Source organism: Lampris incognitus, chromosome 1 (assembly GCF_029633865.1).
Source record: "Lampris incognitus isolate fLamInc1 chromosome 1, fLamInc1.hap2, whole genome shotgun sequence".
Classification (NCBI taxonomy): Eukaryota; Metazoa; Chordata; class Actinopteri; order Lampriformes; family Lampridae; genus Lampris; species Lampris incognitus.
In genome coordinates, this window is record NC_079211.1 from 97,401,408 (window position 1) to 97,427,955 (window position 26,548).

The 26,548-nt window shown below is 45.1% G+C and overlaps 1 protein-coding gene across 1 annotated transcript in view; it reads right to left on the minus strand.

Annotated features, from left to right (window-relative positions):
• The window catches only part of oxct1a (3-oxoacid CoA transferase 1a), a 123,238-nt gene that overhangs the window by 82,242 nt on the left and 14,448 nt on the right, over positions 1-26,548 (minus strand). The window contains exons 4-7 of the mRNA XM_056281854.1: positions 11,309-11,444; positions 9,173-9,322; positions 8,970-9,076; positions 8,099-8,159 (exon numbers count right to left, since the gene is read on the minus strand). Coding sequence (XP_056137829.1) covers positions 8,099-8,159; positions 8,970-9,076; positions 9,173-9,322; positions 11,309-11,444 — 454 coding nt within the window. The remainder of the gene's footprint in view (positions 1-8,098; positions 8,160-8,969; positions 9,077-9,172; positions 9,323-11,308; positions 11,445-26,548) is intronic.

A 26,548-nucleotide genomic window follows, 5' to 3' on the forward strand; every position in this document is an offset into this window, starting at 1 on the left:
AATACAGGCATTGTTGGGCCTTTTTCACAAATGTATGCTGGCTCTGCCAAATGACAAAAGCTAAGCAGGTATGGGCTTGGCTAGTACTTGGATGGAAGACCTCCCAGGAAAACTTGAGTTGCTGCTAGAAGTAGTGTGGCGGGGCCAGTAGGGGGCAGTCTTCCCTCTGGCCCTAATACAAATAAATATCAAATCCCAATGCCCCAGTGCAGCGACGGGGACACTGTGCTGTAGGAGATACCATCCTTCGGCTGAGACGTTAAACCAAGGTCCTGACTCACTGTGGTCATTAAATATCCCATGGTACTTATTGCAAAGAGTAGGGGGTTCCTCAGTGTCCTGGCAAAATTCCCAACCTGGCTCTGTCCATCTGACCATCTAATCATCCCCCCATGTAATTGGCTCAATGATTCCTCCCTCTCCACCTCAAGCTGATGTACGGTGAGCGTTCTGGCGCAAAATGGCTGCCATGCATCACCCAGCTGGGTGCTACACATTAGTGGCAGTTGAAGTGAGTTACCCCCTTCAATGTGAAGTGCTTTGGGTGTCTAGAAAAGCACTATATAAATGCAATGATTATTATTATAAGAGCTGAAATGATTAATCAATTAACCAATTATAATTTTGGTAATCAATTAATTAACAAAAAAGTACATTAATCATAATGAAAATAATCATTAATAATCACCAAGACAATCATGATCTATTTCTTTTGCCTGTGAAGCATGCTTTGTAGATCCTGTTTTAAAAAGCATCATTATCCTGTTTTAAAAAGCATCATGTAAATGATAATGATGAGTTATACCTGTTGTTCCTTTTTCTTCTATTTAAGTGACCTAGCTTTGTAAACTGCATCTTAATATACACTGCCTCACCTCACCTAGGTCATCGCTCAGGACACCCCTACAGGGTTTCGGTTGTACATGTTTGTTTAAAGCATGGGCCGCTAATCCACATGCAGTTCTATGGTTCTCCGCTAACTGGAGATTTTGTGCATGAATGCATCTATTGTCAAGATGCATTGATCATCTGCAAAGCCACAATGTCCCCTGGTCCACAACACCAGTCTATGTAATATACACTGAAGACGGTTAAACAAATCTGACAAAGCAGGGGAAATAAGCAGGCAACCTTTGTCAGCACCAAAATGTCATGGTTGACAGTCGATGTCAAGCTGACAACAGAAATAGCCCAATTCCAGGCAGCAGGTAGAGATTGCAGTCGACTGCTGTCCAAGCTGCTGTGTCCTCGGTGGAGTTGGGATGTATAGCTTCTTCCTTATTTCACCCAATTTCCTACGAACTTGCCAGTGGCGTTCCACACAGCCTCATTTAATGCTGTCTCCACGGACTACTACTAGTAGCTTAGGCCTTAAATTGTTATTGTGTTGTTACCTTAGGCAACAGGCACTAGAAAAAAAAAAACGTCTTGAAATCAAACCAAGATGCTGCTACCTTTGTGCTAGGGTGGCCATTTCCATAACACCAAAAAGGAGGACACTTTGCGGCATTTAGTGAAGCCAGAATAATCACAATATATAGGACTCTGGTATACTCCCCACTACAATACAATGTTGTCCATGATAATGATGGTATCATGATGCAGTGATTCTGAGATACTCTATTCATTGCAAGACAATTTAATCTATGATATATCATGACGTATGTATGTGTAAAAGAAGAGGACAAAATATTCCTGAAAAGGCGAAGAGTATTTGTTCACAGTTTTTGTATTTATTCACTACTGTACGTTGTGGCGTCTGTTTCAAAACTGACAACTGAGTTGACAATATAACACACTGACTACAACTCATCCTTGCTGCTTTTGCCAATGAAGCCGTGCTCTTTCGTCCATTCCGGCTTAAAGGAGCCGTCTTCCGTTTCGGCATTTCCGTTCTGTTAACGTAACGACGTGACGTAGCAGCACACGGAGGCCTTGTTTACGTTTTTAACCAATGATATGTCAGATATTTATTTGACACGGCTTTCAGCCAATCATTTGTTAGACCGGAGATCTTATCGTTATGCTGCGTTCCAGTGCAACTCCAAAAAGGAGGACAATCGGGTGTCCGGCTTGAGGCTGCGCCGGACGGAGGACAGCACATTGAAAAGCCGGACTGTCCGGCCTAAAGCCGGACATATGGCCACCCTACTTTGTGCACCTGACCCTTTAGATGCGAATGAACTAAAACAGCTCCTACTAATAGTGCACAATATAGCATATGAACAAACATGAAATCAAATTTACTCATATGTGCAACTCACACACAGCTTCTCAAATTTTTTTTCTTTTCTTTTTTTGGATTTCTTCCCCATTTTTCTCCCCAATTGTACCCGGGCAATTACCCCACTCTTCCGAGCCATCCCAGTCACTGCTCTATCCCTCTGCCAATCTGGGGAGGGCTGCAGACTACCACATGCCTCCTCTGATAAATGTGGAGTCGCCAGCTGCTTCTTTTCACCTGACAGTGAGGAGTTTCCCCAGGGGGACGTAGCGCGTGGGAGGATCACGCTATTCCCACCAGTTCCCCCTCCCCCCTGAACAGGCGCCCCGACCACCCAGAGGAGGCGCTAGTGCAGCGACCGGGACACATACCCACCTCCGGCTTCCCACCAGCAGACACGGCCAATTGTGTCTGTAGGGACACCCAACCAAGCCAGAGGTAACACGGGGATTCGAACTGGAGATCGCTGTGTTGGTAGACAACGTATGCTACCCGGAAGCCCCAGTTTCTTACATTTCTATTCTCTACAACAAGGAAGCCTCTCATGCTTGTTGCTCAGTTGCTGGGGCAGGGATAACACATTGAAAACATCAAGGGTGGTTTAAAAGACAACGACCTCTAATTGTTCTCCATCCTCATAGCCAGGACTATTTCATGATGGCAACTGGATCAATATGAGCAACACACCACCAGATTTATGACCAGGCGTGCTCTGAATCCTAAAGATCAACTTATCTTTAGAGAGACCGTAACCGTTTCACTGTCCGAGATAAAAGGCTCTTAATGGGCGTGGCAATACTGGTCTATTGCTTTATTGTCACCAATAAGTGGGCTGTGCATAGATAATCGCCAAGTCTGATGTGCTACACCATAAAATAGCGCCATAACAACAAAGCAGATGTGCGCTTGAAAGACCAGGGATTTTAGAAAGCAATATTTCCAAGCCTTTGAAAACTCAACTAGCAAATATAACTTCAAATTCACAATCTAAATGCTATATTCAGGTCAAGTATTTATAAATATATGAAAAAGATTTGGATCAAAGACAAATTTAGCAAATACTTCTCAATAATCACCCACAGACTGAGAGGGAAACTGTTTTCAGATGAACTGAATACAAATTCCATATTTGAACCTATTGTTTGAGATTACTCATCCGGCTGCAGTACAGTCTAGAAAACCAGCTGGATAAGAGCATCTATTTGATATGCAAACGACAAGCGTGTGCACGGACCGTTTGTTGAAACAGGAAATGAACAGGAGAAAACGCACAAATCTTCAGAGACCACAGCTCGAATCGACACACTCGTTCGGTACAGCCCGGTTGTGTTGCAGCCAAAGAGTACCAAATTTGCTTTTCATACAATTTACGTTTGGATGCAAATCCATTTATGTCTAAGCTGTGATGACATGTTCAAAACAAGATTGGGGGGAAATGTTCTGCAGAAACTAGGCTGGGCGCAAGTTAATAAGCTGAGACGTGACACCAATTTTTTTTTCAGAAATAGGCTATAACAACATCTCTGTAGGCTATACCTCTTTTAATTTGCCCTTGTTTAAAAAGTTAAGTGTTGCAATTGTACAATTATTGCTGTGAAAACTAACGCTCTCTGAGGCGGTGTTGAAAAAGTCGAACTTTCTTCAGTGAATATCAGCGGCGTCCTGGCAGATTAAGCGGCTTCATCCTCTGCACTTGTGATATTATGGGCTTTAATCTGACTCGGAACCTTTTTCGGGACATTCGTCCTCTGCCCGTCTTTTCTCCCACTCTCCACTATATCTTATCTCAATAAGTAGAAAAGCTAAAAAGGAAACAACCTTAAAAAAGTTTCTCAGGACAAGTAGGGCGAGTTTGGCTTTGCTATCGGGCAAACAGCTCCAATGCATCCCAGGTTTCTAGCTGTGTGAAAGGACTGTTCAAGCCCTAAAGCTCGCAGCAGACATCCTGAACAGATGGTGCCAACATGCAGAGGTCGCAGACGACGGTTCGATATTAAACCCGACCAACTACGTCTTCAGCAGACAGTCACTACTGCCTTATAATCACGGCAAACAGCCGACATACAAAACTGGACATTTTCTATCCTAGTGTGACACTGGACCTACATCACTCGGTGTTATCATGCTTTGTGCCATCATGGTCGTTATTATCACCGCAATCATTCTCATCACATGAGGCTAGGACGATTGAAGACGGGGGGTGTGATACCAGAATATCTGTCCCTAATGGCACATACTGGCCCCTCGTAGAAATGAAGAATATGTGGCAGGAACAGGCATTTTACAAAACTGTCCACCCTATATCCCTCCACATGCACCCTGTAGCGTGCATATAGGACTTCAGAAATCTGAATTCAGTGTATGCAGAAGAAGAAGAAAGAAGAAGGCCACTTTATTTCGTCATTGCATGTTACAATGAAATGTGTTCTCTAAATTTAACTCGTCCTATTGTATAGGAGCAGTGGGCAGCTGCAGCGCCCGGGGACCAACTCCAGTTCTTCTTTCCACTTCCTTGCTCAGGGGTACAGGCAAGAATAGTAACCCTAACATGCATGTCTTTTTGATGTCCTATAACAATAACTACTGGGGGGGGGGGGGCTTTTAAAAAGGAGTAGCATAGATCTCATGAATAACAGTCTTGGATTAACTGAAACTCACAACAGTTTGGTTGAACTTTGTTAAATGTATTAAAGAAAGAAAGCCTTCCCCACACAGACGTCTAAAGACTACCAAGAGCACAAACTTTGTGGTTCTCACATGCAGTTTGTGCGCCCTGCTGTTCTCTGACTCAAATGGTTTCTATATGGGAGGTGGTGACTGTGAAACTAGAGGCCATGCTGAGAGGCTGCATGTCTGTATGTGGCCGTATGTGTATATGTGAGAGAGAGTGAAAGTGGAAAAAGATGAGCTATCACACCCCACCGCCCCTCTCAAATGACAGACAGGTCGGTGCTTAGACAGATGGTAGGAAACTAGATATGGCACACATAACCACCAAGGTGGCACAATGTTAATACTTCCAGTACAGCCATAAAAAGAGTTTGGTCACAACTTCTTTACAGTATCATCTGATATTTACCTCTATGAGTATTACGACATATTCATAGAGAGCTTTCCAGCCACGGTGACCCCGAAATACCATGGTCGTATCCTTGTTCGGTGAGGACCAACAAACACCCTGTCTGTACCTGTTTGACGGTCCAGATTCGTAGTTTATAACACCTGCAAAACCCATCTTGGGGCATCCAGGTAGCGTAGCAGTCTATTCCATTGCCTACCAACACGGGGATCACCGGTTTGAATCCCCAGGTTACCTCCGGCTTGTTCAGGCGTCCCTACAGACATAATTGGCCGTGTCTGTGGGTAGGAAGCTGGATGTGGGTATGTGTCCTGGTCACCGCACTAGCGCCTCCTCTGGTTGGTCGGGGCGCCTGTTCGGGGGGAGGGGGAAACTGGGGGGAATAGCGTGATCCTCCCACGTGCTACATCCCCCTGGCGAAACTCCTCACTGTCAGGTGAAAAGTAGCAGCTGGCGACTCCACATGTATTGGAGGAGGCATGTGGTAGTCTGCAACCCTCCCCAAATCAGCAGAGGGGATGGAGCAGCGACCGGGACGGCTTGGAAGAGTGGAAATCCCCCCCCCAAAAAAAAACCCTTCTTAAGAAATAATTCATTGAATGTCCAAACATTTTGATTTTCAGGCTGTCCCAGGGGCTAGGAGGACACGGTATATTGGAAATAGCAAGCACATGGTATTGAACTGTGGCTACGTGATCTGTAGGGTGCCATGCTGGAAAATACTACTTGTGTCTCATGTGTTCAAATTTAAGGTTAATTAATAATCTTAATGAGCGCTACTAGAAGTGACATTCTCCACAATATAGACGATAGAATATTGAAATACCCACAAGCGTTGGAAAAACAAAAAGGAATGAGACAGATAAATGTTTCATAATCACTAGGGACGGGCCCCGAGCCCCGGTATCATATGGGCCCCGGTTCTAAATGATAAAAGACCAGTATTGACAATCTCCGACATTAACGGCTATGCCATCAATATTGGAGAAGTTAAAGAAAGAGATTTCCTGATAATTTAGGCTATATAAACATCGCCAAGAGTATTTTGCAGCTTTTATCTCTCTGAACTTGTTTGTAACAGAGCTTTTCACGATTCCCAAGACCTGATATGAAATATCCAGGTCGCTCTCCTTCTATCCTCCGGAGACGGCCTCTGTCCTCTCACACACTCAGACAGACAGACAGACAGACAGAGAGGGTGACAACGGCAGCCAGAACAAAACGTACTAAAGTGTGGTTTCACTTTACTAGGATAGATGCAGACACTGCTCGTTGCCACAAGTGCAACAGTGCATTTGCCTGCAAAGGAGGAAACACGTGCAACCTTTCAAAACATGTATCTAAACTACACCATATGGAGAGATGCCGTGTGTTTGAGTTCCTTGCTAGCTGTTCATCTCCCCCAGTCCCATCCAGTGCAGGTGAAATATTAGCCTAGAGCAGAGTTTTGAGTTAAATACATAATAATAAATACATTTACAAATGACTTTGCCAGGAAAAATGTACATATAAATCTACATATATAGTCATTAGATAAAAGACATTTTTCTATGTTTTGAAACCTTTTGGTGAGCTATTCGGAATCTGATGGCTATACTGGTAATGTTAGAATAGAAGAGAATAGACTTTATTTGTCGTTTGTACATACACACAATTACATTCACTCTCTGCATTTAATCCATCCTATTGTATAGGAGCAGTGGGCAGCTGCAGTGCCTGGGGACCAGTTCTTCTTTCCGTTGCCTTGCTCAGGGGCACAGGCAGGAGTATTAACCCTAACATGCATGTCTTTTTGATGGTGGGAGGAAACCAGAGCGCCCGGAGGAAACCCACGCAAACACGGGGAGAACGTGCAAACTCCACACAGAAAAGACCTGGGAAGGCCTGGGGCTCGAACCCAGGACCTTCTTCCTGTGAGGGTACAGTGCTAACCACTGGACCATCATGCCGCCCATGGGCTCACGAGCTAGCCTGCTGTTAGATATCTAATGTAATAAAAAAAAGGGCTTATGAATGAGGCAAATTGTGCAGCTAATTGTTCATCTACAAATATGTGTTGGTTAAAGAAACTTCAATGAACCAGTCCACTCCTGCTTCTACCACTGGTCCAAGCCAGAGCCAAGCCCATAGCCCCTTCACGATTGCATATTTAACGTCAAATGTTTTTAATTTGTTGTATTTAAGATTTTTTTTTTTGTGTGCGGCATTTTTGCTATTATTGAACAGAGGATAATGAAGGGTTGGTGCTAGAGTGGATTGCACGCAGGGATACTTGCGCTGTGATTGGTTGTTTCGCTGTCAGGCAACTGATGATGCACTGGGCATTCGGTTAAGATGCGTGGTTAAGGTTAGGGTTAGGGTGAAGGTCAGCCAATCAGAGGCATGCAAATGCTTTTGTCACACGGAGCAGAGCGTCCCTCCGGCTGATCCACTCTAGCACCAATCATAGTAAAGTGGCGGACAGGAAACAAGGGGAGAGAGAGAGAGAGGGAGCGATCGGTACGACATGCAACAAAAGTCAATGGCTGGAATTGAAGCAGGAACGTTACAGTTACGTGGTATGCAGGGTAACCATTTGGCTACTGGGGCACCTAATATGTCGATTTTATTCTTAAATAATAATAAAAAGGACCAATAAGAGAACCGTTTAAGTACTGGATGGATAAGCAGTAGCAGTAAGAGTAGCGGTATCGTTAAAATCTTAATGATACCCGCCCCTAATATTCATCTCCCTTTGTGAAGACCACAAACAGACCGAGGCTGCAGCAGGTGATTGCGGTCTCGAATTTGCATACCTCGATTATGGTGGTTTGGGCTGCCTTGCACATGGGCTGGTTAAAGTTCCTGGCTGTTTTCCTAACAAAAACGAGAAGGAAAGAAAGGTTTAGCATTAAACCAAGCATTAGGTTAAGTTTTTAGTCACTGCTACAATAAAGGTCAAAAAGAGGAAAACTCAAGCACTCGACAACATGGAAACATTGATCCTAAAAATCAATGAAAAACAATCATGCCCACCATTAAGGCATTCAAAGAAATTCAGTTTAAATGCTGCAAGGGCTTTTCAACTGTAGGGTATTGGCGTTGAAACATTGCTCTCCTGTGGAGAAAAACTGAACTGCACCTATTAATTGTCGAGCCCCCATTCATGTTGAGCAGAAATACACTTCTCCAATAACAAGAAATTAAGCTATATATTTTTTTTTTCCTTGACATATGTAGCCAACGCTGAATAATGATGTAAATAAACACATAACTGGCCAAAGATCTGCCTAACTGTATTCAACTCATGGAACAATTGCGTGAAGCCTCCTTGTTAACTTTATGTAAAATATATTAAGACAAAATTAAAAGCACATAAAAAAAATACATTTTATCAATGAGCTTACCCCTATAGAGAGCTACAGTTAACATCCTATAATAATTAACTTACTTGTGCAAATATGGCGACGTGATTAGTTAAATGTGCTCTGCAGCAAGAGGTCACTTAACCATGTAAAAAAGGTAAATATTGGCATTGTGGGAATGGGACATGCTTGTGCTGATGATATGCAAGCAGTAGACAGTAAGCTTGGGTTCAACCTTGTCAGATGCTTTTATGTGTCCATTAATTTGATCAAATTACTACAGGGCTAACTATGAGTTGAGACTTCTCATTTCAACCACTACCTGAAAACAACGTTTCCAGCCTTGTCGGCTTTCCAGGCCTTGATCAAAGCGAAGTCACCGGTGATGGCTTTCTCCATAATGTAGTGCCTGCCATTGAACTCCCGCACCTAGAGACAGTGACAATAACTGCAATGATCGCACCTAGAAACAGTCACCGCTGCAATGTAAAAGTGATGACTTTCACCGAGTGTGGAAATTCTCACCTCCCTCTTCTCACTGGCAATGGCTATGGTGCCATCTTTGTTGTATTTGATTGGAGAGCCTCCCTCTTGAATCAGTGTGCCGTAGCCAGTGGCCGTGAAGAAGGCCGGGACACCAGCACCTCCGGCCCTTATCCTCTCTGCAAGAGTACCCTAAGGGAGAGAAAGAGTCAACGGGTTGGTTCAGTGGTTCTCAACCTTTTTGGGGTCCTGGACCCCCTGCGTATTTTTGATCTACCCTGAGGACCCCTCCACCTGATCTTGGGGGAGGGGGGTTGCAATTTGATAGAAACAGTAGAAACTGCATTTTAAATTGCATTATAGCATTTATTCACTCTTTGGGGCAAAAATAAGAGCTTTCAGTTGTAACTTAGATATAGTTAACAAAACAGAATTCTTATGCAGTAACTTTCAGATATATGTAACAAAACAGAATATGTATTCAGTAACTTTCAGATATATGTAACAAAACAGAACATGTATTCAGTAACTTTCAGATATATGTAACAACAGAATGTTTATGCAGTAACTTTTAACAATGCAAACGGGAGCGAGATCTCTTATTAAAATACAATAAATTACACTTGTGAAACAGATGTAATGAGAGAAAAAAGTCCTGTTACCCTTTATAGTTTAGGTAGATAAAGGTCTCAGTCACATTTGAGTAAAATAATCCTATTTCTATAAATGTCATAGGATCTTTTTTTAAAAGATATTTTATTTTCACGGACCCCTTGCAATTACACCACGGACCACTAGGGGTCCGCGGACCCCCGGTTGAGAAACACTGGCTTAGATGAACAGCAAAGGAAAAAAATAACTCTTCACAGTCCACTGCATCCGTTTGCCACAGTGAAGAACTGATTGTCTTTGCATAGTCTACACTGGCAGCCCGCCATGGTAATATGTCCATCTGTGCCAAAAAATATTCTCCAAATTTTGTTTTTGTCAAGGTAGACTAAAATGGGGCGCCAAGGCGGCATGGCGGTCTATTGCGTTGCCTACAAACACGGGAATCGCCGGTTCGAATCCCCATGTTACCTCCGGCTTGGTCAGGCGTCCCTACAGACACAATTGGCTGTGTCTGCGGGTGGGAAACTGGATGTGGGTATGTGTCCTGGTCGCCGCACTAGCGCCTCCTCCGGTCGGTCGGGGCACATGTTCGGGGGGCTGGGGGGAATAGCATGATCCTCCCACGCGCTACGTCCCCCTGGCGAAACTCCTCACTGTCAGGTGAAAAGAAGCGGCTGGCGACTCCACGTTTTGGAGGAGGCATGTGGTAGTCTGCAGCCCTTGCTGGATTGGCAGAGGGGGTAGAGCAGCAGCTGGGATGGCTCGGAAGAGTAGGATAATTGGCCGAGTACAATTGGGGAGAAAAGGGGGGGAATATCCAATCAACATTAATATAAAGGTTTCAATGTACTACAAACAGTTTGTATGACACGTTGTCTGGATATATTGGTCAGGTCAGTACAGCCAAGTCATTCAGGTGGGGCAAGAAGCTGTCCGTCATGGAGAGGGGTGGGATTATCAATCTTCCTCTATGGTTGAAGATGACAGATTTGCACAGTTTGTTTGGCTCCTCAGTGAAGTGTATCTAATGTTAGTGCATTTTGAGTCCGAGTGACACTGCACTTTTTTTTTTTGAAACACAGACATGCCGCCGCCTTTCGGTTGAAATTTTCCCCTCTGGGACACCACTAGCCATCAGTTTTAGAGACACATACCCTTCTCCCCACTTGCCCTCCATCCCACAAATTGACTTAAAAACTTACAACTGATTTACAAAAGATTATAGTGCGTGGAGACAAGCTGTGTATCACATTTCCATTTAAATGTGGCAAAAATTGGTTACAGTATATAGCGGTAGTTTTGCAATATGTCCCTATGCAGAAGGGAATTTCTCTGAAGCCCCACAGCATAGCATGGCTCTGCCCCCCAGATCAACGCATTGTGAATAAAATAATAGGATAAAAATTGCTGTGGAGTGTGAGATGTGAAGAAGCTCTGTTTATTTTCACGCTGAAGAAAAGCACGGCAACATTTGAAACGCTGCACTCAATTAACACGGGTTGGCTGTCCTTTTCCGTGTTATGCGTCTGCGAGTGTGTATGTGTGTGTTTGCTATTTCTGGTGCACCTGTGGCGTCAGTTCCACTTCCAGCTCCCCGGAGAGATATTGCCTCTCAAACTCTGCATTCTCTCCAACGTACGATGAGATCATCCTCTTTATCTGCTTGGTCTTGAGGAGCAGGCCCAGGCCGAAGTTATCCACTCTGGACACACACACACACACACACACACACACACACACACACACACACACACACACACACACACACACACACACACATACAGGTTTCACTAAAACGATGCATTGCAATTTTTTTTATTATGTTGACCCTGAGGAGTTGAGATATGTAGCTTTTCAAAAATTTAACATCCAGTGCAGTGCTTAAATCACTGAAAGTTACACCACATCACTGAAAATCATGCACGTGTCTTCTACCGTACTTCTATTATCTTGTGTCATATTCCATCCGCTGCTGATGTGAGATGCTCGGCTATGCTCCATAGCTATATCCGAAACTGGTTTCATTTGCAGACTTTCCTTTACACATTTCCCCTCGCTTTCCTCTCATTATCATAGCTCACATTACCGCCAGAAGCCACCGAGGAGGTTACTTAAGGTCAGAGCAGGGCCGGGCCCAAAGCCCCTTAGCTCATTTTACAGACAGGCAACGCACAGTCCAACTGCAATTCAGCCGCAGCTATCATGATGACACTGATGACGCCAAACACAGCTGGCGTGAAGGAGTAGTCACAAGACCAAACTGTGATAATGATCTCCGTGTCTCTTTTAACCTCAATGGGAGAAAAGGGGAAAAAAACATGGCTATAACAATGAAAAACAGCAATTGGATTTTTTGAAGTCTGTGTTTGAAGACCCTTTCAAAGTCATCGATGTTACAGCTGCATGGCCTTCGTCGGATTTAGACAGAAACCAAGTATGAGGACGTGAATAACCAGGCTTTATGCACGATGGCATGATGAAAATGTTTACCACAGACCTATAAAAATCACAAGGCCTATCCACTGTAACCAAATAAAGTCATGGTTTACTTATCTTAAGCCTGGTATAAGGGATATCTTTGATTTGTCAGACATAATACAGCAGCAAACCTCTACAAACTATATGGGTATGAGATGACAGCCAGACGTTTACTCTAACAGTGTGTGACATGGGGAGTGCAACTGTCTGTGCACTGGGAAAAGGACTGTATGAGGTCAGTCAGTCATTAACCACGAGTGCCCAGGCATACTAAAATACGTAGCATAAAACTTCTTTAATCACAGAGACCGAGAGATACGTTTTGAATCCGTTTCTTATCAGAAATCTCATTCATCTCCCACCTCGCTGTGGTGCCGCCAATAACTCACAGACGACATGTCAAACCATTAAGCGTTTCTAGTGCTTTTTCTCCCCAAGTGTACTTGGCAAATTACATCACTATTCCGAGCCGTGCCAGTCGCTGCTCCACCCCCTCCGCCGATCCGGGGAGGGCTGCACACTACCACAGGCCTCCTCTCATACATGTGGCGTCGCCAGCCGCTTCTTTCCACCTGACAGTGAGGAGTTTCGCCAGGGGGACATAGCATGTGGGAGGATCATGTTATCCCCCCCCCCCTGCCAGTTTCCCCTCCCCCCCGAACAGGCACCCCAACCGACCAGAGGAGGCGCTAGTGCAGCGACCAGGACACATACCAATATCCAGCTTCCCCACCCGCAGACACGGCCAATTACGTCTGTAGGGACGCCCGACCAAGCCGGGGCTAACACGGGGATTCGAACCAGCAATCCCCATGTTGGTAGGCAACAGAATAGACCACCACCCCACTCGGACGCCCTCTAGTGCTTTTTTAAAGTAAATGACAAAAACAAAACGTATACGCTTTCACCAATGGAAAAAAAAAGAGTCGATTCACTTGTCCACTGTCAGGATGCTACCTTAGTCTACCTCTCTGCCTTAGTGTTTGTTAATCTGGCCTGAGAGGAAAGCGGTGATGCTTAGTGAAGAGAAGACGAGAAAGACTTGTCAGAAAGATGTAGTTATATACCAAAGCGGTCTGATGGGGGCACCACTGCTTTGTCCTTCACTCGACCCCTCAGTCAGCTGACAGGACATCAGGGTCAGGTGTACTCTGAATACAAACCAACAGATGACTGTGATAAGTACTCTGCCATACACGCACATATGGGTTTGATGAAAACTCACACTGCGACTACGAGTTCGACGTTTATATTTGGTGTGCTTTTGCACATAAGAGCGCTTACTGCACGTGTGCATAAGCTGACAACCATCTTATCTACTGCAAAATAGCATGTCTAGCAGCTGGACTCCTTGGCAAAGAGCATATGAATGTGGAAATAATATGCTGGTGTCTCAAAGTAAATGCTACCTTCAAGCTGAGCAGAACATGCCGCCTGAACCGTCTATTCCTTCTCTGTGCAAGTCCCCAAATGGGCTAGTCAAAATAGATAACAACGCTCCAACGTAATCCAACAATAAAGCTCTTGGAGCGAGGAAAAAGTTGTTGGATGAGAGTCCAGTTGTTTGCCATTGTGCAGTGTGGAGTTTCACTGGTCTCATATTACACGACATAATGACCCCAGTGTATCTGAAAATGAAAAACCAATGAGCCTTAACAGCAGTGTGTTGTCCCCTGCAGCCGTTCAGCAGTGTTGGCCAGACTTCTCCAGGGCTGGACTCACCTTCCTTTTTTCCAAATAGCATGAAAGCAATCAAGATTTAATTCCTGCCTTCTGTTTGAGCAACAACAAAAAAAACTAATAATAATAATAATAATAATAATCCACTTTCATTTGGGTTCATGGGAAACAAATGTAAAGAATTGTAGCATTCACCCCCTCCCCCCTCCCCCCCTGCATATTTTACACAATCAGCTTTTCTATGACCTCTATTTATGTCTACATCTTGTGAACATCTGAAGGGGGCATATCTTGCAGGAAATGTTTGCGAGAGGGTGTGATTGTGTGTATGTAGTACTGTAATCTGCTGATAACGACAGTAAAAAATGCTCTATGCTGCTCGAACTTTTCACCAACAGACAGGTCAAACGTGATAATTACGCTTACATAAGTAACGCCAGATGTTTACCACCAGAGACAAGAATGTTTTGACTGGTTTCAATGTGTGGTTAACAGCCCATGGTACCGTTCAAAAAGCAGGGTGGAGAGAGGGTGGAGTTTTTCTGCAGGAATCTTCACTCCAACATAGATGTTACATAACCGTCTCTTCCCCCTTGTTGCTGCATGGTGCCAGGAGCTTAAAATAGGATTCGGCAGGACACAATCACACAATGGCTCCACACACGCCTTATGGTTTCCATGAAACAGATGATCCATTTGAAAAGGCTTGATCCTTACTGGCTGTCATGTAAAGTAATTTTGCTGCAACTGCATAAATTGAAACTCTCCATTTTCCACAACCCTCCCTTTGTTGCCTGATAGTGTCTCTTCTGCCTCACTGAAATTAAATCATGGACACATGCCAATATCCTCAAACTAAATTGTGATAAATCTGACATGATCATCATTGGTCCCAAATCACTTACCAAAACCACTCACAACTTCTGCCTCACTGTTGATAATTCCACTGTGCCTCCCTCCCCACACATAATAATTTTCGACAGCAACCTCTCCATTGAACACCACGTCAATCAAATCACCAGAACTGCTCTTTCCCACCTAGAAACACAGCTCATCTCTGCCCATCGTTCTCCTTCTCTGCTGCTGAAACTTTGATCCATGCCGTCATCACGTCCAGAATTGACTACTGCAGCAGCATTCTCTATGGCTCGTCATCCAAAGTCCTACACAAACTCCAGTATATCCAGAACAGCACAATGGCCCAGTGGTTAGCAGTGTTGCCTCACAGCAAGAAGGTCCTGGGTTTGAACCCCGGGGTTGTCCAACCTTGAGGGTCATCCCAGGTCATCCTCTGTGTGGAGTTTGCATGTTCTCCCCGTGTCTGCGGTGGGTTTTCTCTGAGTGCCCTGGTTTCCACCACCATCAGAAAGACATGCATGTTAGGGTTAATACTCCTGCCTGTGCCCCTGACCGAGGCATGGCAAGACAAACTGCAGTTGGTCCTCGGGTGCTGCACAGCAGCTGCCCACTGCTCCTAGCTACACAGCTAGGATGGGTTAAATGCAGAGCATAATTTCCCCACGGGGATTAATAAAGTATGTCACAATAAAAATAAAAAATAAAAAATTCTTCTTCACGCCTGCTGACCCACTCCTGCTCCAGTTACCACATCTCCCCTGTCCTCCAGAACCTCCACTGGCTCCCTGTCCCACAACAGATCCAATTCATAGTCCTTCTCTTCACTCACAAAGCCCTCCATAACCAGGCCCCCTCCTATATCACCGACCTGCTCCTCTACCATACTCCTTCCCGCATCCTTAGCGCCTCCGATGCCGACCTCCTGTCTTCACCACATAGGACTAAGTACTTGACCTGGGTAGACAGAGCCTTCTCCATAGTTGCCCCCTCCCTCTGGAACCCCCTCCCCAAACACATCAGAAACTGCACCGATCTGTCCACGTTCACATCACTAATCAAAACCCACCTCTTCAGAATTGCTTTTAATGTGTGATTACTGTTGTGTTTTTGGTGTGTTGCTTTTATGGTTTTTTTTTATCTTATGTAAAGCGTCTTTGTGTACCTTGAAAAGCAGTATACAATTTATTATTATTATTATTATCATCATCATAATCTTCTGTCAAACCAATATGCTTCAGGGAAATACCCCTCCATTATGCAACGGATCTGGCTTAAACTATCATCACGTGTAATAAGTACTATTAATAACTGCATATTTTCCAGAGGTCTTCTATCCTGCAACTTGTCAAAACAACTCTAACTGCTAAGGCAATGCATTTGTTTTATAAGAGAAATTAAAATCTGCTCCTAGACTATGGTTTTAATTTTTTTAACAGGCAAAAATATTTCCAAGGGGTAAAATTAAGCAGATCAATGGTCTTCAAGGCTGGTGTTGTACACTTTGCCTGGAAAGCAAATAATCTACCCGTCAACAGAATCAACATGATAAAATTCCAGGTGAAAGGTCAGATGATGGGTAACTTCTGGCAATAGTGTCAGCACTGCCTGGGTCTGTATTTTTCAGGTAAAAAAAAAAAAAAACAACAAAACAAAAAACAAATTTAATGCCTCACATTAGTCAGCCTATTGTTGCAGAAAAGGCTTTGCAATATAATATAACTTTGTTCAAAACCTGAACTGTCTGATCAAAACACCTGAAGCCTTAATATCCTTGCGATACCCTCCAATTGAGATCTGACCCAGAATATCAAAGACATCACACTGGACTACAACCTGAACTAAACCAAGAGACAACCTGATTTTAAACCTGAACTCTGGGATTACCAGAGAGCTGAACATGAATCCAGCTAATCCACAGTGATAATCTGGGCGACGATGGTGACAGGCTCTGGATTAGCGAGAACCTGGCGATACGACACGTATCTTGACGCTGGGGTTACCATTCAACTGCAATATATTGCGATTTAATAGGCCTGTATTCTTTGTGTTTACGCTACTTCCTGTATCAGTTTACATTGATACGTTGGAGCGGAAGAGTCAAGGGGCTGAAGATGGACTGAAACACGGCCATCTAACGGTCAGGGGTTTACACACAACACAAAATGAACCACTGTCTGCCACGAATCTTTGTATTTAAACTATTAATTAAAAATCGATACGGTCAAAGAAAGTTGAATCAGTTCATCTGGATACGTTTCACATCTATGTGAAGAGGCAACGACCATCCCTGAACCGGGGGGGGGGGGGGGTTTAAGAGTACATCTGTCGCCATTTTACAGTGCTGTGATTGCAACCATTCCCAAAACCTCTGTGAATAGTACACATGGCCATTGTAACTCTAAATGGCCGCGCCCATGTTTGCATATGAAACCGATCGTTGTTTTTGGTCATCATGCCAGTGTATTGTTTATAAGGGTGGGGATACTGCAGTCAGTTGAGACTGAAGATGTCACTCAGATGAGCGATGAAATGTTTCTCTCTCAATAAACGTATCCAGATGAACTGGTTCATCTGTCTGTGACTTTCTTACCCGGATTACTGAGCACGCATGAAGACAAATCGATACAGTGTTTTTGAGAACCGATACAGTGTCACAAAACATAATATCGTGATACTCAAGTGAATGGATTATTTTCTTACACCCCTAAGTGGTGACCGGTTTGTGTCTTGCAGACAGCAGTGGAGGTAACAAACCATGTGAACTCTCGAAGCTTGCACAACAGTGAGATCTATCAGACCACTGAGGGTGATGACTTTTACCTGGTTGGCTTTATAATGAAGGTGGGAGGTCATATTTCAAACTGAAAAGATCTCTCTGGCGAGCTCGTCATCAAAAAGCAGCAAAACTTATGTGAAACTATATGAACTTAAGGTAACACTTTAGTATGGGGAACGTAGTCACCATTAATTAGGTGCTTATTAGCATGCAAATTAGCAACATATTGGCTCTTAATTGGTCATTATTACGTACTCATTAATGCCTTATTCTGCATGGCCTTATTATACAACCAGTAAGCCATTAACTATGAGTTTTCCCTCTATAACCTCAGAATTATTGCTTATTAGTAGTACCATCTCAATATGCTTTGCTTAGTATGGCCTTTATAAGGTGGTAGTACCACAAGAAGAGTTATTCTCCCTTACTAACACTTCATGAATATGGTCTGTTCTTACATAACAAAACACAAAACTACAAGTGTTCATAGTGTTAAATTACTCTAAATTAAGTTTTTGTTACTTAGAATATGTTCCCCATACTAAAGTGACATCTTGATCATTACTAATTCACTAGTAATTAAGTTTTTTTATGTTCCCCATACTAAAGTGTTACCAAACTTAATTTATTAAAAAAAAAAACAACCCTGCCGTATATAACACAGAGAGATCCTTGCAATAACAGAACAGTACTATGAAAGAGGGATGAAGACAATGAGCTCCTAAGATGGATGTATAAATGTTGAACTAATCTAAATAAATTAATTTAATCACCTTAAACGTCATAGTGCTATGTTAACAAACGGCATAAGAAGATAAAAATGTGTCCATTTCAATAAGGAGCCTCACATACTCTCCCTTTCTAAATTAGACACTTTTTTCCATAAAATAAGATTTAAAAGTTTTGGGTGGTGCTCAGTTTTATCTGCGACTCTATAAGCCAAGGATAATTCGTCAAAAAAAAACAACCACCGCTGTTTTTAAATGACAGTGAGTGTACGTCTATCTAAATTGAGTTGTCAATTTTGTAACAAGACTGAAAACACTTTTTCTTTCAAACTTTCCCAGACATTTTTCTAATTCCCAAACTTTTCAAGACCGTGAAATTACCAAATTAATTTTCCATTTCTAGACCTGTGTAAGACCCCTGGGGTGGATTTTCCAAATCGTGCCACGCAAACAAGGGAGACTAAAAACTGATGGAGGGAGCACAGAGTTCTACTGACTGCAATAGGATGCAGGAGGTCAGTTTATGAAAAACGTTCTTCCCTCATTCTGAATTGCTTTCCACAAATCACATTAACTAACCAGAGAGAGAGAGAGAGAGAGAGAGAGAGAGAGAGAGAGAGAGAGAGAGAGAGAGAGAGAGAGAGAGAGAAAGAGAAAGAAGAGACCCCTGCTGCAGCGCACATTTCCCTTGTGTTTTCACCCCTGATAACTTTATCAGTGCCTAACTTCTGGTCATCTCACTAGATGAGTATTGTCTATTTTGACTTCTCCAAGTAATTCAGAATTTGCTCCACTGGATGGATGGTAGCAGCAGAGACAGAAAGCTGGGCCAGAGGATGTGAAAGGGAAGTCGCCACGCCCGTTTATGATAGCCCCAACTATAATTTGTAAGTGTAAATGAGATGGACTTTGATGTCAACAGATAAGGAAGTAAAATACCAATCTGATAATGTTAACTTATGTTGTATGACAAAACTGACCCCAAATTTATTTATTTTTTATTACTTTATTGATCCCCGTGGGGAAATCCTTCCTCTGCATTTAACCCATCCTAGCTGTGTAGCTAGGAGCAGTGGGCAGCCGCCATGCAGCGCCTGGGGACCAACTCCAGTTCGCCTTGCCATGCTTCAGCCAGGGGCACAGACAGGCGTACTAACCCTAACATCCATGTCTTTTTGATGGTGGGGGAAACCGGAGCACCCGGAGAAAACCCACACAGACACGGGGGGAACATGCAAACTCCGCAGAGAAAGGACCTGGGATGACCCCCCCCTAAGGTTGGACAACCCCGGGGTTTGAACCCAGGAACTTCTTGCTGTCAGGTGACAGCGCTAACCACTGTGCCACCGTGCTGCCCAGTGAAATGTAGGTGAAACATTTATGATACAACTGCTGTCTACAAACTTTTAGATATTACACAATAGGGTTGGACAATAAATGTCAAAATTTTCCTATCAGCCACTGTCAGCTCAACAATCAGCAATTGCTGATATACACCCCTCTCCTGCACCAGCCATTTTCAGTGAATGCAATCATGGAAGAGCTCATTGCAAAAAATACAAAATCCCCTATTTGGGTTTACTTTGGTTTTAAAGCAGACGCAACCGGCAAGCTGAAGGACCTAAATCAAATAATAAATAGTTTGCCGTCTTTGCAAACGAGTAGCGCTGGCAAAAGATTCTAACACTGCCAATTTGGACGAGCATTAATGTGAAAATATAATTTTACTGAAACATTGATGCTTATAGGCTACTTTTCTTCAAATAAAAAAAATAAACTACCTTGATCTTTGGCTAAGCAATAAGCTGTAAAGGCAGGCTGAACAGCTGTGCGGCGCGATTAAAAAATAAAAAAAAGTCCGATGACATCAGATGAAGGACGCCTCCGCTTGCAGCCTCCACATGAACAAACAGGTGGGGAAAACATAACTATGCTATGCAATGATCAGGGTGCACAACTGCACATACGGTTTCTGGTCTAGTTCTCAAATATTGCTTCTTAATTATTGCATTAAAGTTGACATTACTTTTCAGCAACAATCGATCGGACAGCAATCACTACAGATGGCTTAATTGGCATGTAATCACTGGCCCTGTTTCAGTGCAACAAGAACGTGCATATGGCCCAACTCCCCCTGCCAGTTCCTATTCACACACGCTTTGAACTGCGCTTTACAGGTTAACTATTTACCGAGTTGAATTCTCGAGGAGGCAGACCATTAAATTAGCAAAATAAAAGGACAAAAATTGTGCAAAATATCACCCCAAAAAAAACAATCGCCGATTGGACCCCGATGTATTCACCCAATCGCCCAAGCCTATTACATAATTGCATGACCCCCCCCCCCCAAAAAAAAATCAACCTGAGAAAGAAAGGTGATTTTGTAATGGAGTACAGCAGTGAGTTTGTCAGTAAACAGACTCCTCACATAACAGCACATATGAGTGTAACCTTGTGGTTAAATTATGGGCCTTAGATATATTATATTGCACTATTAGATAAGAGTTTGGCCTATGTTTGTTAATTTGTATACCTTTTGAATATGAATATATTATATTGTTGATATTGTTCTGCAAAACAGTTGTTTACCAATGTGAAATGCATTTATTTTAGTGTTGAAACTTACCATTGTTGTGATTGGTTGGCTGTGGAGAGAATACCTTACCTTGAATGTGATTGGTTGAGAGGGCAGCGGAAAACGTGAGCACGAGCAGACTGGACGGAGGGAAGGAGGTCTCTCGTCCCGTGTGAGCAAAACGGAGCAGTTTGATGTCGAGTTGTTATATGCTATTTTGCGGTGAGAGAAATGTAATTGAAGTTTAGTGAACAGTGATGTGTGAGGGTGTCTGACCGAGACCCATCCCGGGAACTGTTTGTGTGGATTTGGGAGACAAACTGACTACTCGTCAGTCCCATATGTGGACCCAGCGACGTTACGGAGCGAGCTAGCCAGTCGGTGTTCGTTGCTAGCACAGCAAGACGGGCGAATGGACTGGATGCGGTAAGGGGCTCTCCCCACAGTGAGTCGGGCCGTCTTCTAGTTTAGCGAAGTAACATTATCAGTTACAGTGTAGTGGTGGGTTCATGCGACCATCGAGGAACGCAGAAGGAGTCGTCTGTTGCCGTGTTGGGCTGCCGAGGCGAGCGCACGGTTCGACCGTGAGATGGTGCTAACGGCTAACTAGCCAGTTAGCTAGGATGGCTGCCGGCCTGACGTTCGCTGCTGCGCTGCGGCGGGAAGCGCGAGACGAAGAGGAGCATTCTTTGTGAGTACAAGCCGGATGTGCGGGCTCCCAAGGGGAGCGAAGAGGGCTGTTTAGGGTCCCCACGTACCTGATAAAGAAACAGGCCTGCAACTGGGGGTTGACTTTCTTTTATTTTATTGCCGGCTTAGTTATAGGGTTATTGAGCTGTATGCTAATGTGTTAGTCTGATTAATTTGTGTATATCTGAATGCAGACGCTTGTTAGCCATTGAGGCTTATCACTTTCATTCATTCTAATAATTATTACTCATAATACATTTGTATATATAATTCTATGTACCTGTGTGAGTGTGGATTATTCATGTGTGTTTATTCCTGTGGTGTCTAGGCTATGGTAAGTGACATGTTGAGACAACCTTAAAGGGGTAGTCAACCTTTTTAGTTGGAGTTACCAGATGACACTGTAAGACATTTAGAGCCTTTAGAACATACTTTAAACACATAAAAAGCGAAGTTAACATACTTCAATAGTTTATTGGATACCGAGTTGTATAGAGAACTCAGGAGCGTTGTCCTTGACAGTTAAAAAGGATAGATAGCACTACATAAATGGAGGCACCGCTGGGATCTTTTTATGTGTTTAGCTGTATGTAAGACCAGTACATTTAAGTCCAAGTCATTAAATTAGTCATTAGTCAGTTACCTGAGCCAAGAAATTAGAATTTAGTCTTTATTAGTAAGTTTACATAAAGATACAAGACAACAAGCAAACATGGAGTTAGTTAGTGATCTAAAGAGCTGGTGCAGAGGTGAGGGCCTGCAAGAGGACCGTGCAGTAATGGTTCTAGCACCTGAAGATACCGAAACTGCCAAAGTTGAAGAAGCCATGGAAACCATCAAGTGTTTGGGAAGAGTACGAGTTAGAGGAAGGAGGTTCAGTACTAAGCTAAGGAAGCTGATGGTGCTGTGTGAGTGTCGAGAGAGCGTCAGGTCAGAGACTGTCCCCCCTGAAGTGCTACCTATCGAAGGACAAGAGGCGTGGCCCATCGTCATGGTAGGGGAGCCGGAAGCTACAGTTGAAGACTTCAATAGTAAATTGAGAGCCTTACTGCGAGCTGAGGGGAAGACAGAAGAGGACCTGCAGGCTTTCGTCGCCACTACTCCACCCGCAGCCGAAACCCTATCACCCACTGAAGCACTCCTACAAGTGGTCAGCGTCCTACTCGATAAAACCTCCAAGCCTTCCTCAGACAGTGGTGGCTTCTGGCGACTACGGATCTTCTCAGGAAACCTACCCACGCCAGCTGGTGAAGAGCCATTTGATCACTGGCTAGAGCAAGCCCAACTCATGGTTGAAGAGAGTGACTGCAGTGGCAAGGAGAAAAGGCGACGGATCATGGAAAGCCTCAAAGGGCCAGCATTGGAGACAGTCAAAGCTGTGCGAGTGTCCGACCCCAACATGAGTCCTGCAATGTGCCTGGAAGCGCTGGAGCGCGCGTTCGGAACAGCAGAGTCAGGGGAAGATCTGTATTTCTCCTTCCGCTTACTACAGCAGAAACCCAGAGAGAAGCTGTCCGAGTTCCTGAGACGCCTGGAGAGTTCCCTCACCAAAGTAGTGCAGAAGGGTGGACTTCCAGCCGACCGGGCTGACCGTGCCCGTGTAGAGCAGCTACTTTGAGGCGGGATCGAGGCTGATCTGATGCTCATCCGGCTCAGACTGAGAGAAAGGACGGACAAGCCTCCCAACTTCGTGGATCTGCTCAGCAAAATCCGCAGTGAGGAAGAGTATGAAGCCTCTCGGAGTAAACTGAACCCCTCAGTGCAGACTATCCACGCCAAACATGATAATAGCAAGCAGGACGAGATCCAGAACCTGAAAGCCGAGATCAAGGAGCTAAGGTCAATGTTCGCTACCATGTCAACAAAGGGCCCCTCTGTCGCTGAAGAGGTTAACGTCGCCAGAGCCAAACAGGAACACTGGCAGGACCCTGAAGTGTCAGCCCTAAAGAAGCAAGTCAAGCAGCTGCAGCATAAACTCTCACACCGACAAGTCAGTCCCCTAGAGAACCAAGCAGCAGTTATGACAGTGGAGACGACACGCCCTGTACATCACAGGCCCCAAGGGCCTCGCAGTGGCTCCGATGAACACTTCTGTTACCGGTGTGGTGAAAGCGGCCACTTCGCTGTTAAATGTCGAAACACTGAGAACCAGGGCAAGGTGATTCAGAAGCTGATCCAGTCACGGAAGAGAGGCCAAGTCACGAGCCAGAAGCCTCCCAGTGATAGTTCTACTGGTAATGTGACTGTCACGTCCAAGAAAAGTGCTGTTGATGTACAGCGAGGCCCAAACCTGCCAACAGGCTTAATCGGAGCCCCATCCTTCGAGCCAGTGAAGGTGAACGGACATCTGTCTACTGCCCTACTAGACAGTGGCTCTCAGGTCACCATAATCTTTGAAGGCTGGTACAAGGAGTACATACCTGATGTACCCATCTACCCAGTAGACGGCCTAGACATCTGGGGTTTGAGTGAGTCCAGCTACCCCTACAGAGGATACGTTGTGGTGGAGATGGAATTCCCACAGAAAGTCACTGGTGCCCCTGAGACGATCTCCGTGCGCGCCCTGATCTGCCCGACACCGAGAGGCCCAGAGCAAACACCAATCATTGTGGGGACCAACGCCAAGGCCAATCTACCTAAGCATCTCGCACGTCTGTATGGAGAAATGGTGGGTGTGCACCTCGCCCAAACCATTGGAGTCAAGAAGATGGATGCTGGGACAAAGACCGGACCAAACCTCCCACTACACGATACGGAAGATGGAGACGAGGGAGTGGGATATGTGAAGTGGCTCGGTCCAGGCTCGCTCATTCTACCGCCTGGGGCCAGCCGTGCGGCTAGCTGCAAAGTAGAGTTCACCCAGCCAGTGGAGAAAGAGATCCTGATGATGGATGACTCTCCTACCAAACCCCTCCCTGCCGGCGTGCTACTGACGTCAATAGTAGTGCCCAGCTATGATGTTGACCCCAAACAGTTCACAGTCCTGCTGCGGAATGAGTCACTCAAAGAAGCCATCATACCTGCTGGAGCAGTACTGGGTCACGTGTATGCCACAGATGTCGTTACCTCCACCCACAAAAAAGAACCAAATTCAGTGGAGTGGGATGCCAGCGAGATTGACTTCGGTGACTCGCCACTACCTCAGGAGTGGAAGGAGCGACTCCACATGAAGCTCACACAACGTGCGGATGTCTTCTCCCTACACGAATGGGATGTTGGCTTGGCCAAAGGCGTGGAGCACAGTATCAGGATGTCGGATGAGCAACCCTTCCGTGAGCGGTCCAGACGCCTCGCCCCAGCTGACATTGATGACGTGAGATGACATATGCAAGAGCTGATAGCGGCAGGCATTATCAAGGAGTCCCGAAGCCCCTACGCATCACCCATAGTGATCGAGCGGGAGAAGAATGGGAAAGTGAGGATGTGCATCGACTACCGCACCTTGAACAGTCGAAAAATCCCCGATCAGTACACAACCCCTCATATTGACGACGCACTGGACTGCCTGTCCAGAAGCCAGTGGTTCAGCGTACTGGATCTAAGAAGCGGATACTATCAAATCGCCATGAAGGAGGAAGACAAGGAGAAGACGGCATTCATTTGCCCACTGGGGTTCTACCAATTCGAGAGAATGCCCCAGGGGATCACCGGAGCTCCAGCCACGTTCCAGCGGCTCATGGAGAAAGCCGTGGTTGACATGAATCTCCTGGAAGTGCTCATCTACCTCGATGATTTGATAGTCTTCGGAAGGACCTTGGAGGAACATGAGGAGAGGCTTGTCAAAGTCCTCAACAGGCTGCAAGAGGCGGGGCTGAAGATCTCTCTGGACAAGTGTCAGTTTGGCCAGAGCAAAGTCAAGTACGTCGGGCACATCGTATCTGCTAACGGTGTCGCCACTGATCCAGCCAAGATCGAAACAGTCACCACCTGGCCCCAGCCTACTGACCTGAAGACTCTGCGATCCTTCCTCGGCTTCTGCGGATACTACAGACGGTTCATCGCCAACTACTCCTCCATCATCAGGCCCCTGACCGAGCTGACAAAAGGATACGCCCCAAAACAGCACGGAAGGAGAGCTGCGAAGGACTCCAAGAAAGTCTACCTGAAGGAGTCTGAACCCTTCGGAGAGCGATGGGACCTGGCCTGCACTGCAGCATTCCACCAGATCATCACTTGTCTCACCCATGCGCCCGTCTTGGCGTTTGCTGATCCCAACAAGCCCTATGTCCTTCATGTGGACGCCAGTCTAACGGGATTGGGAGCCGTCCTGTACCAGGAGTACCCAGAGGGGTTGAGGCCGGTGGTGTTTGCTAGCAGGAAGCTGTCCGCATCTGAGATGAACTATCCCATCCATCAACTGGAGTTCCTGTCCCTCAAATGGGCAGTGGTGAACAAGTTCCATGATTACTTCTACGGAGCCAGATTCACAGTACGAACTGATAACAATCCCCTCACGTACGTACTCACTACAGCCAAGCTCAACACCACAGGGCATCGGTGGCTGGCCGATCTGTCTACCTATGAGTTCGACATCCGCTACCGACCTGGGAAAAGCAACATCGACGCCGACCTGCTGTCGAGGCAAGAGAGGGGTGAAGAGAGGCAAAGAGACTGGGAGACCATCTCACAAGCTGGAGTGCAGTCAATCTGTCAACGAGTAAGCGTTCTGAGCTCCCCAAAGACATCTCCGAGATATGCTGAACAGCTAGGAGCTCGTCCTAAAAGTGTCCCTGAGCTCTACGCCTTCCCCACGCGCATGGATGTGAGTGCGCTAGGACAGATGTCCAGGTCCGAGCTTAAAGCCGCACAGAAAGAGGATCCTGTGATAGGACTGACGATCCAAGCTCTGAAACACGGCCAATGGCCAGAGGATCTGGAAGCCAATCCAGATGTGAGCCAGATGAAAAGGGAGCTGGGAAGACTACAACTGAGAGACGGCCTACTCCATCGCATTAGCAAGAGACCATCAGGAGAAGAGTCCTCTCAGCTGGTGCTACCTGCCGTGTTCAGAGGTGTCGTGC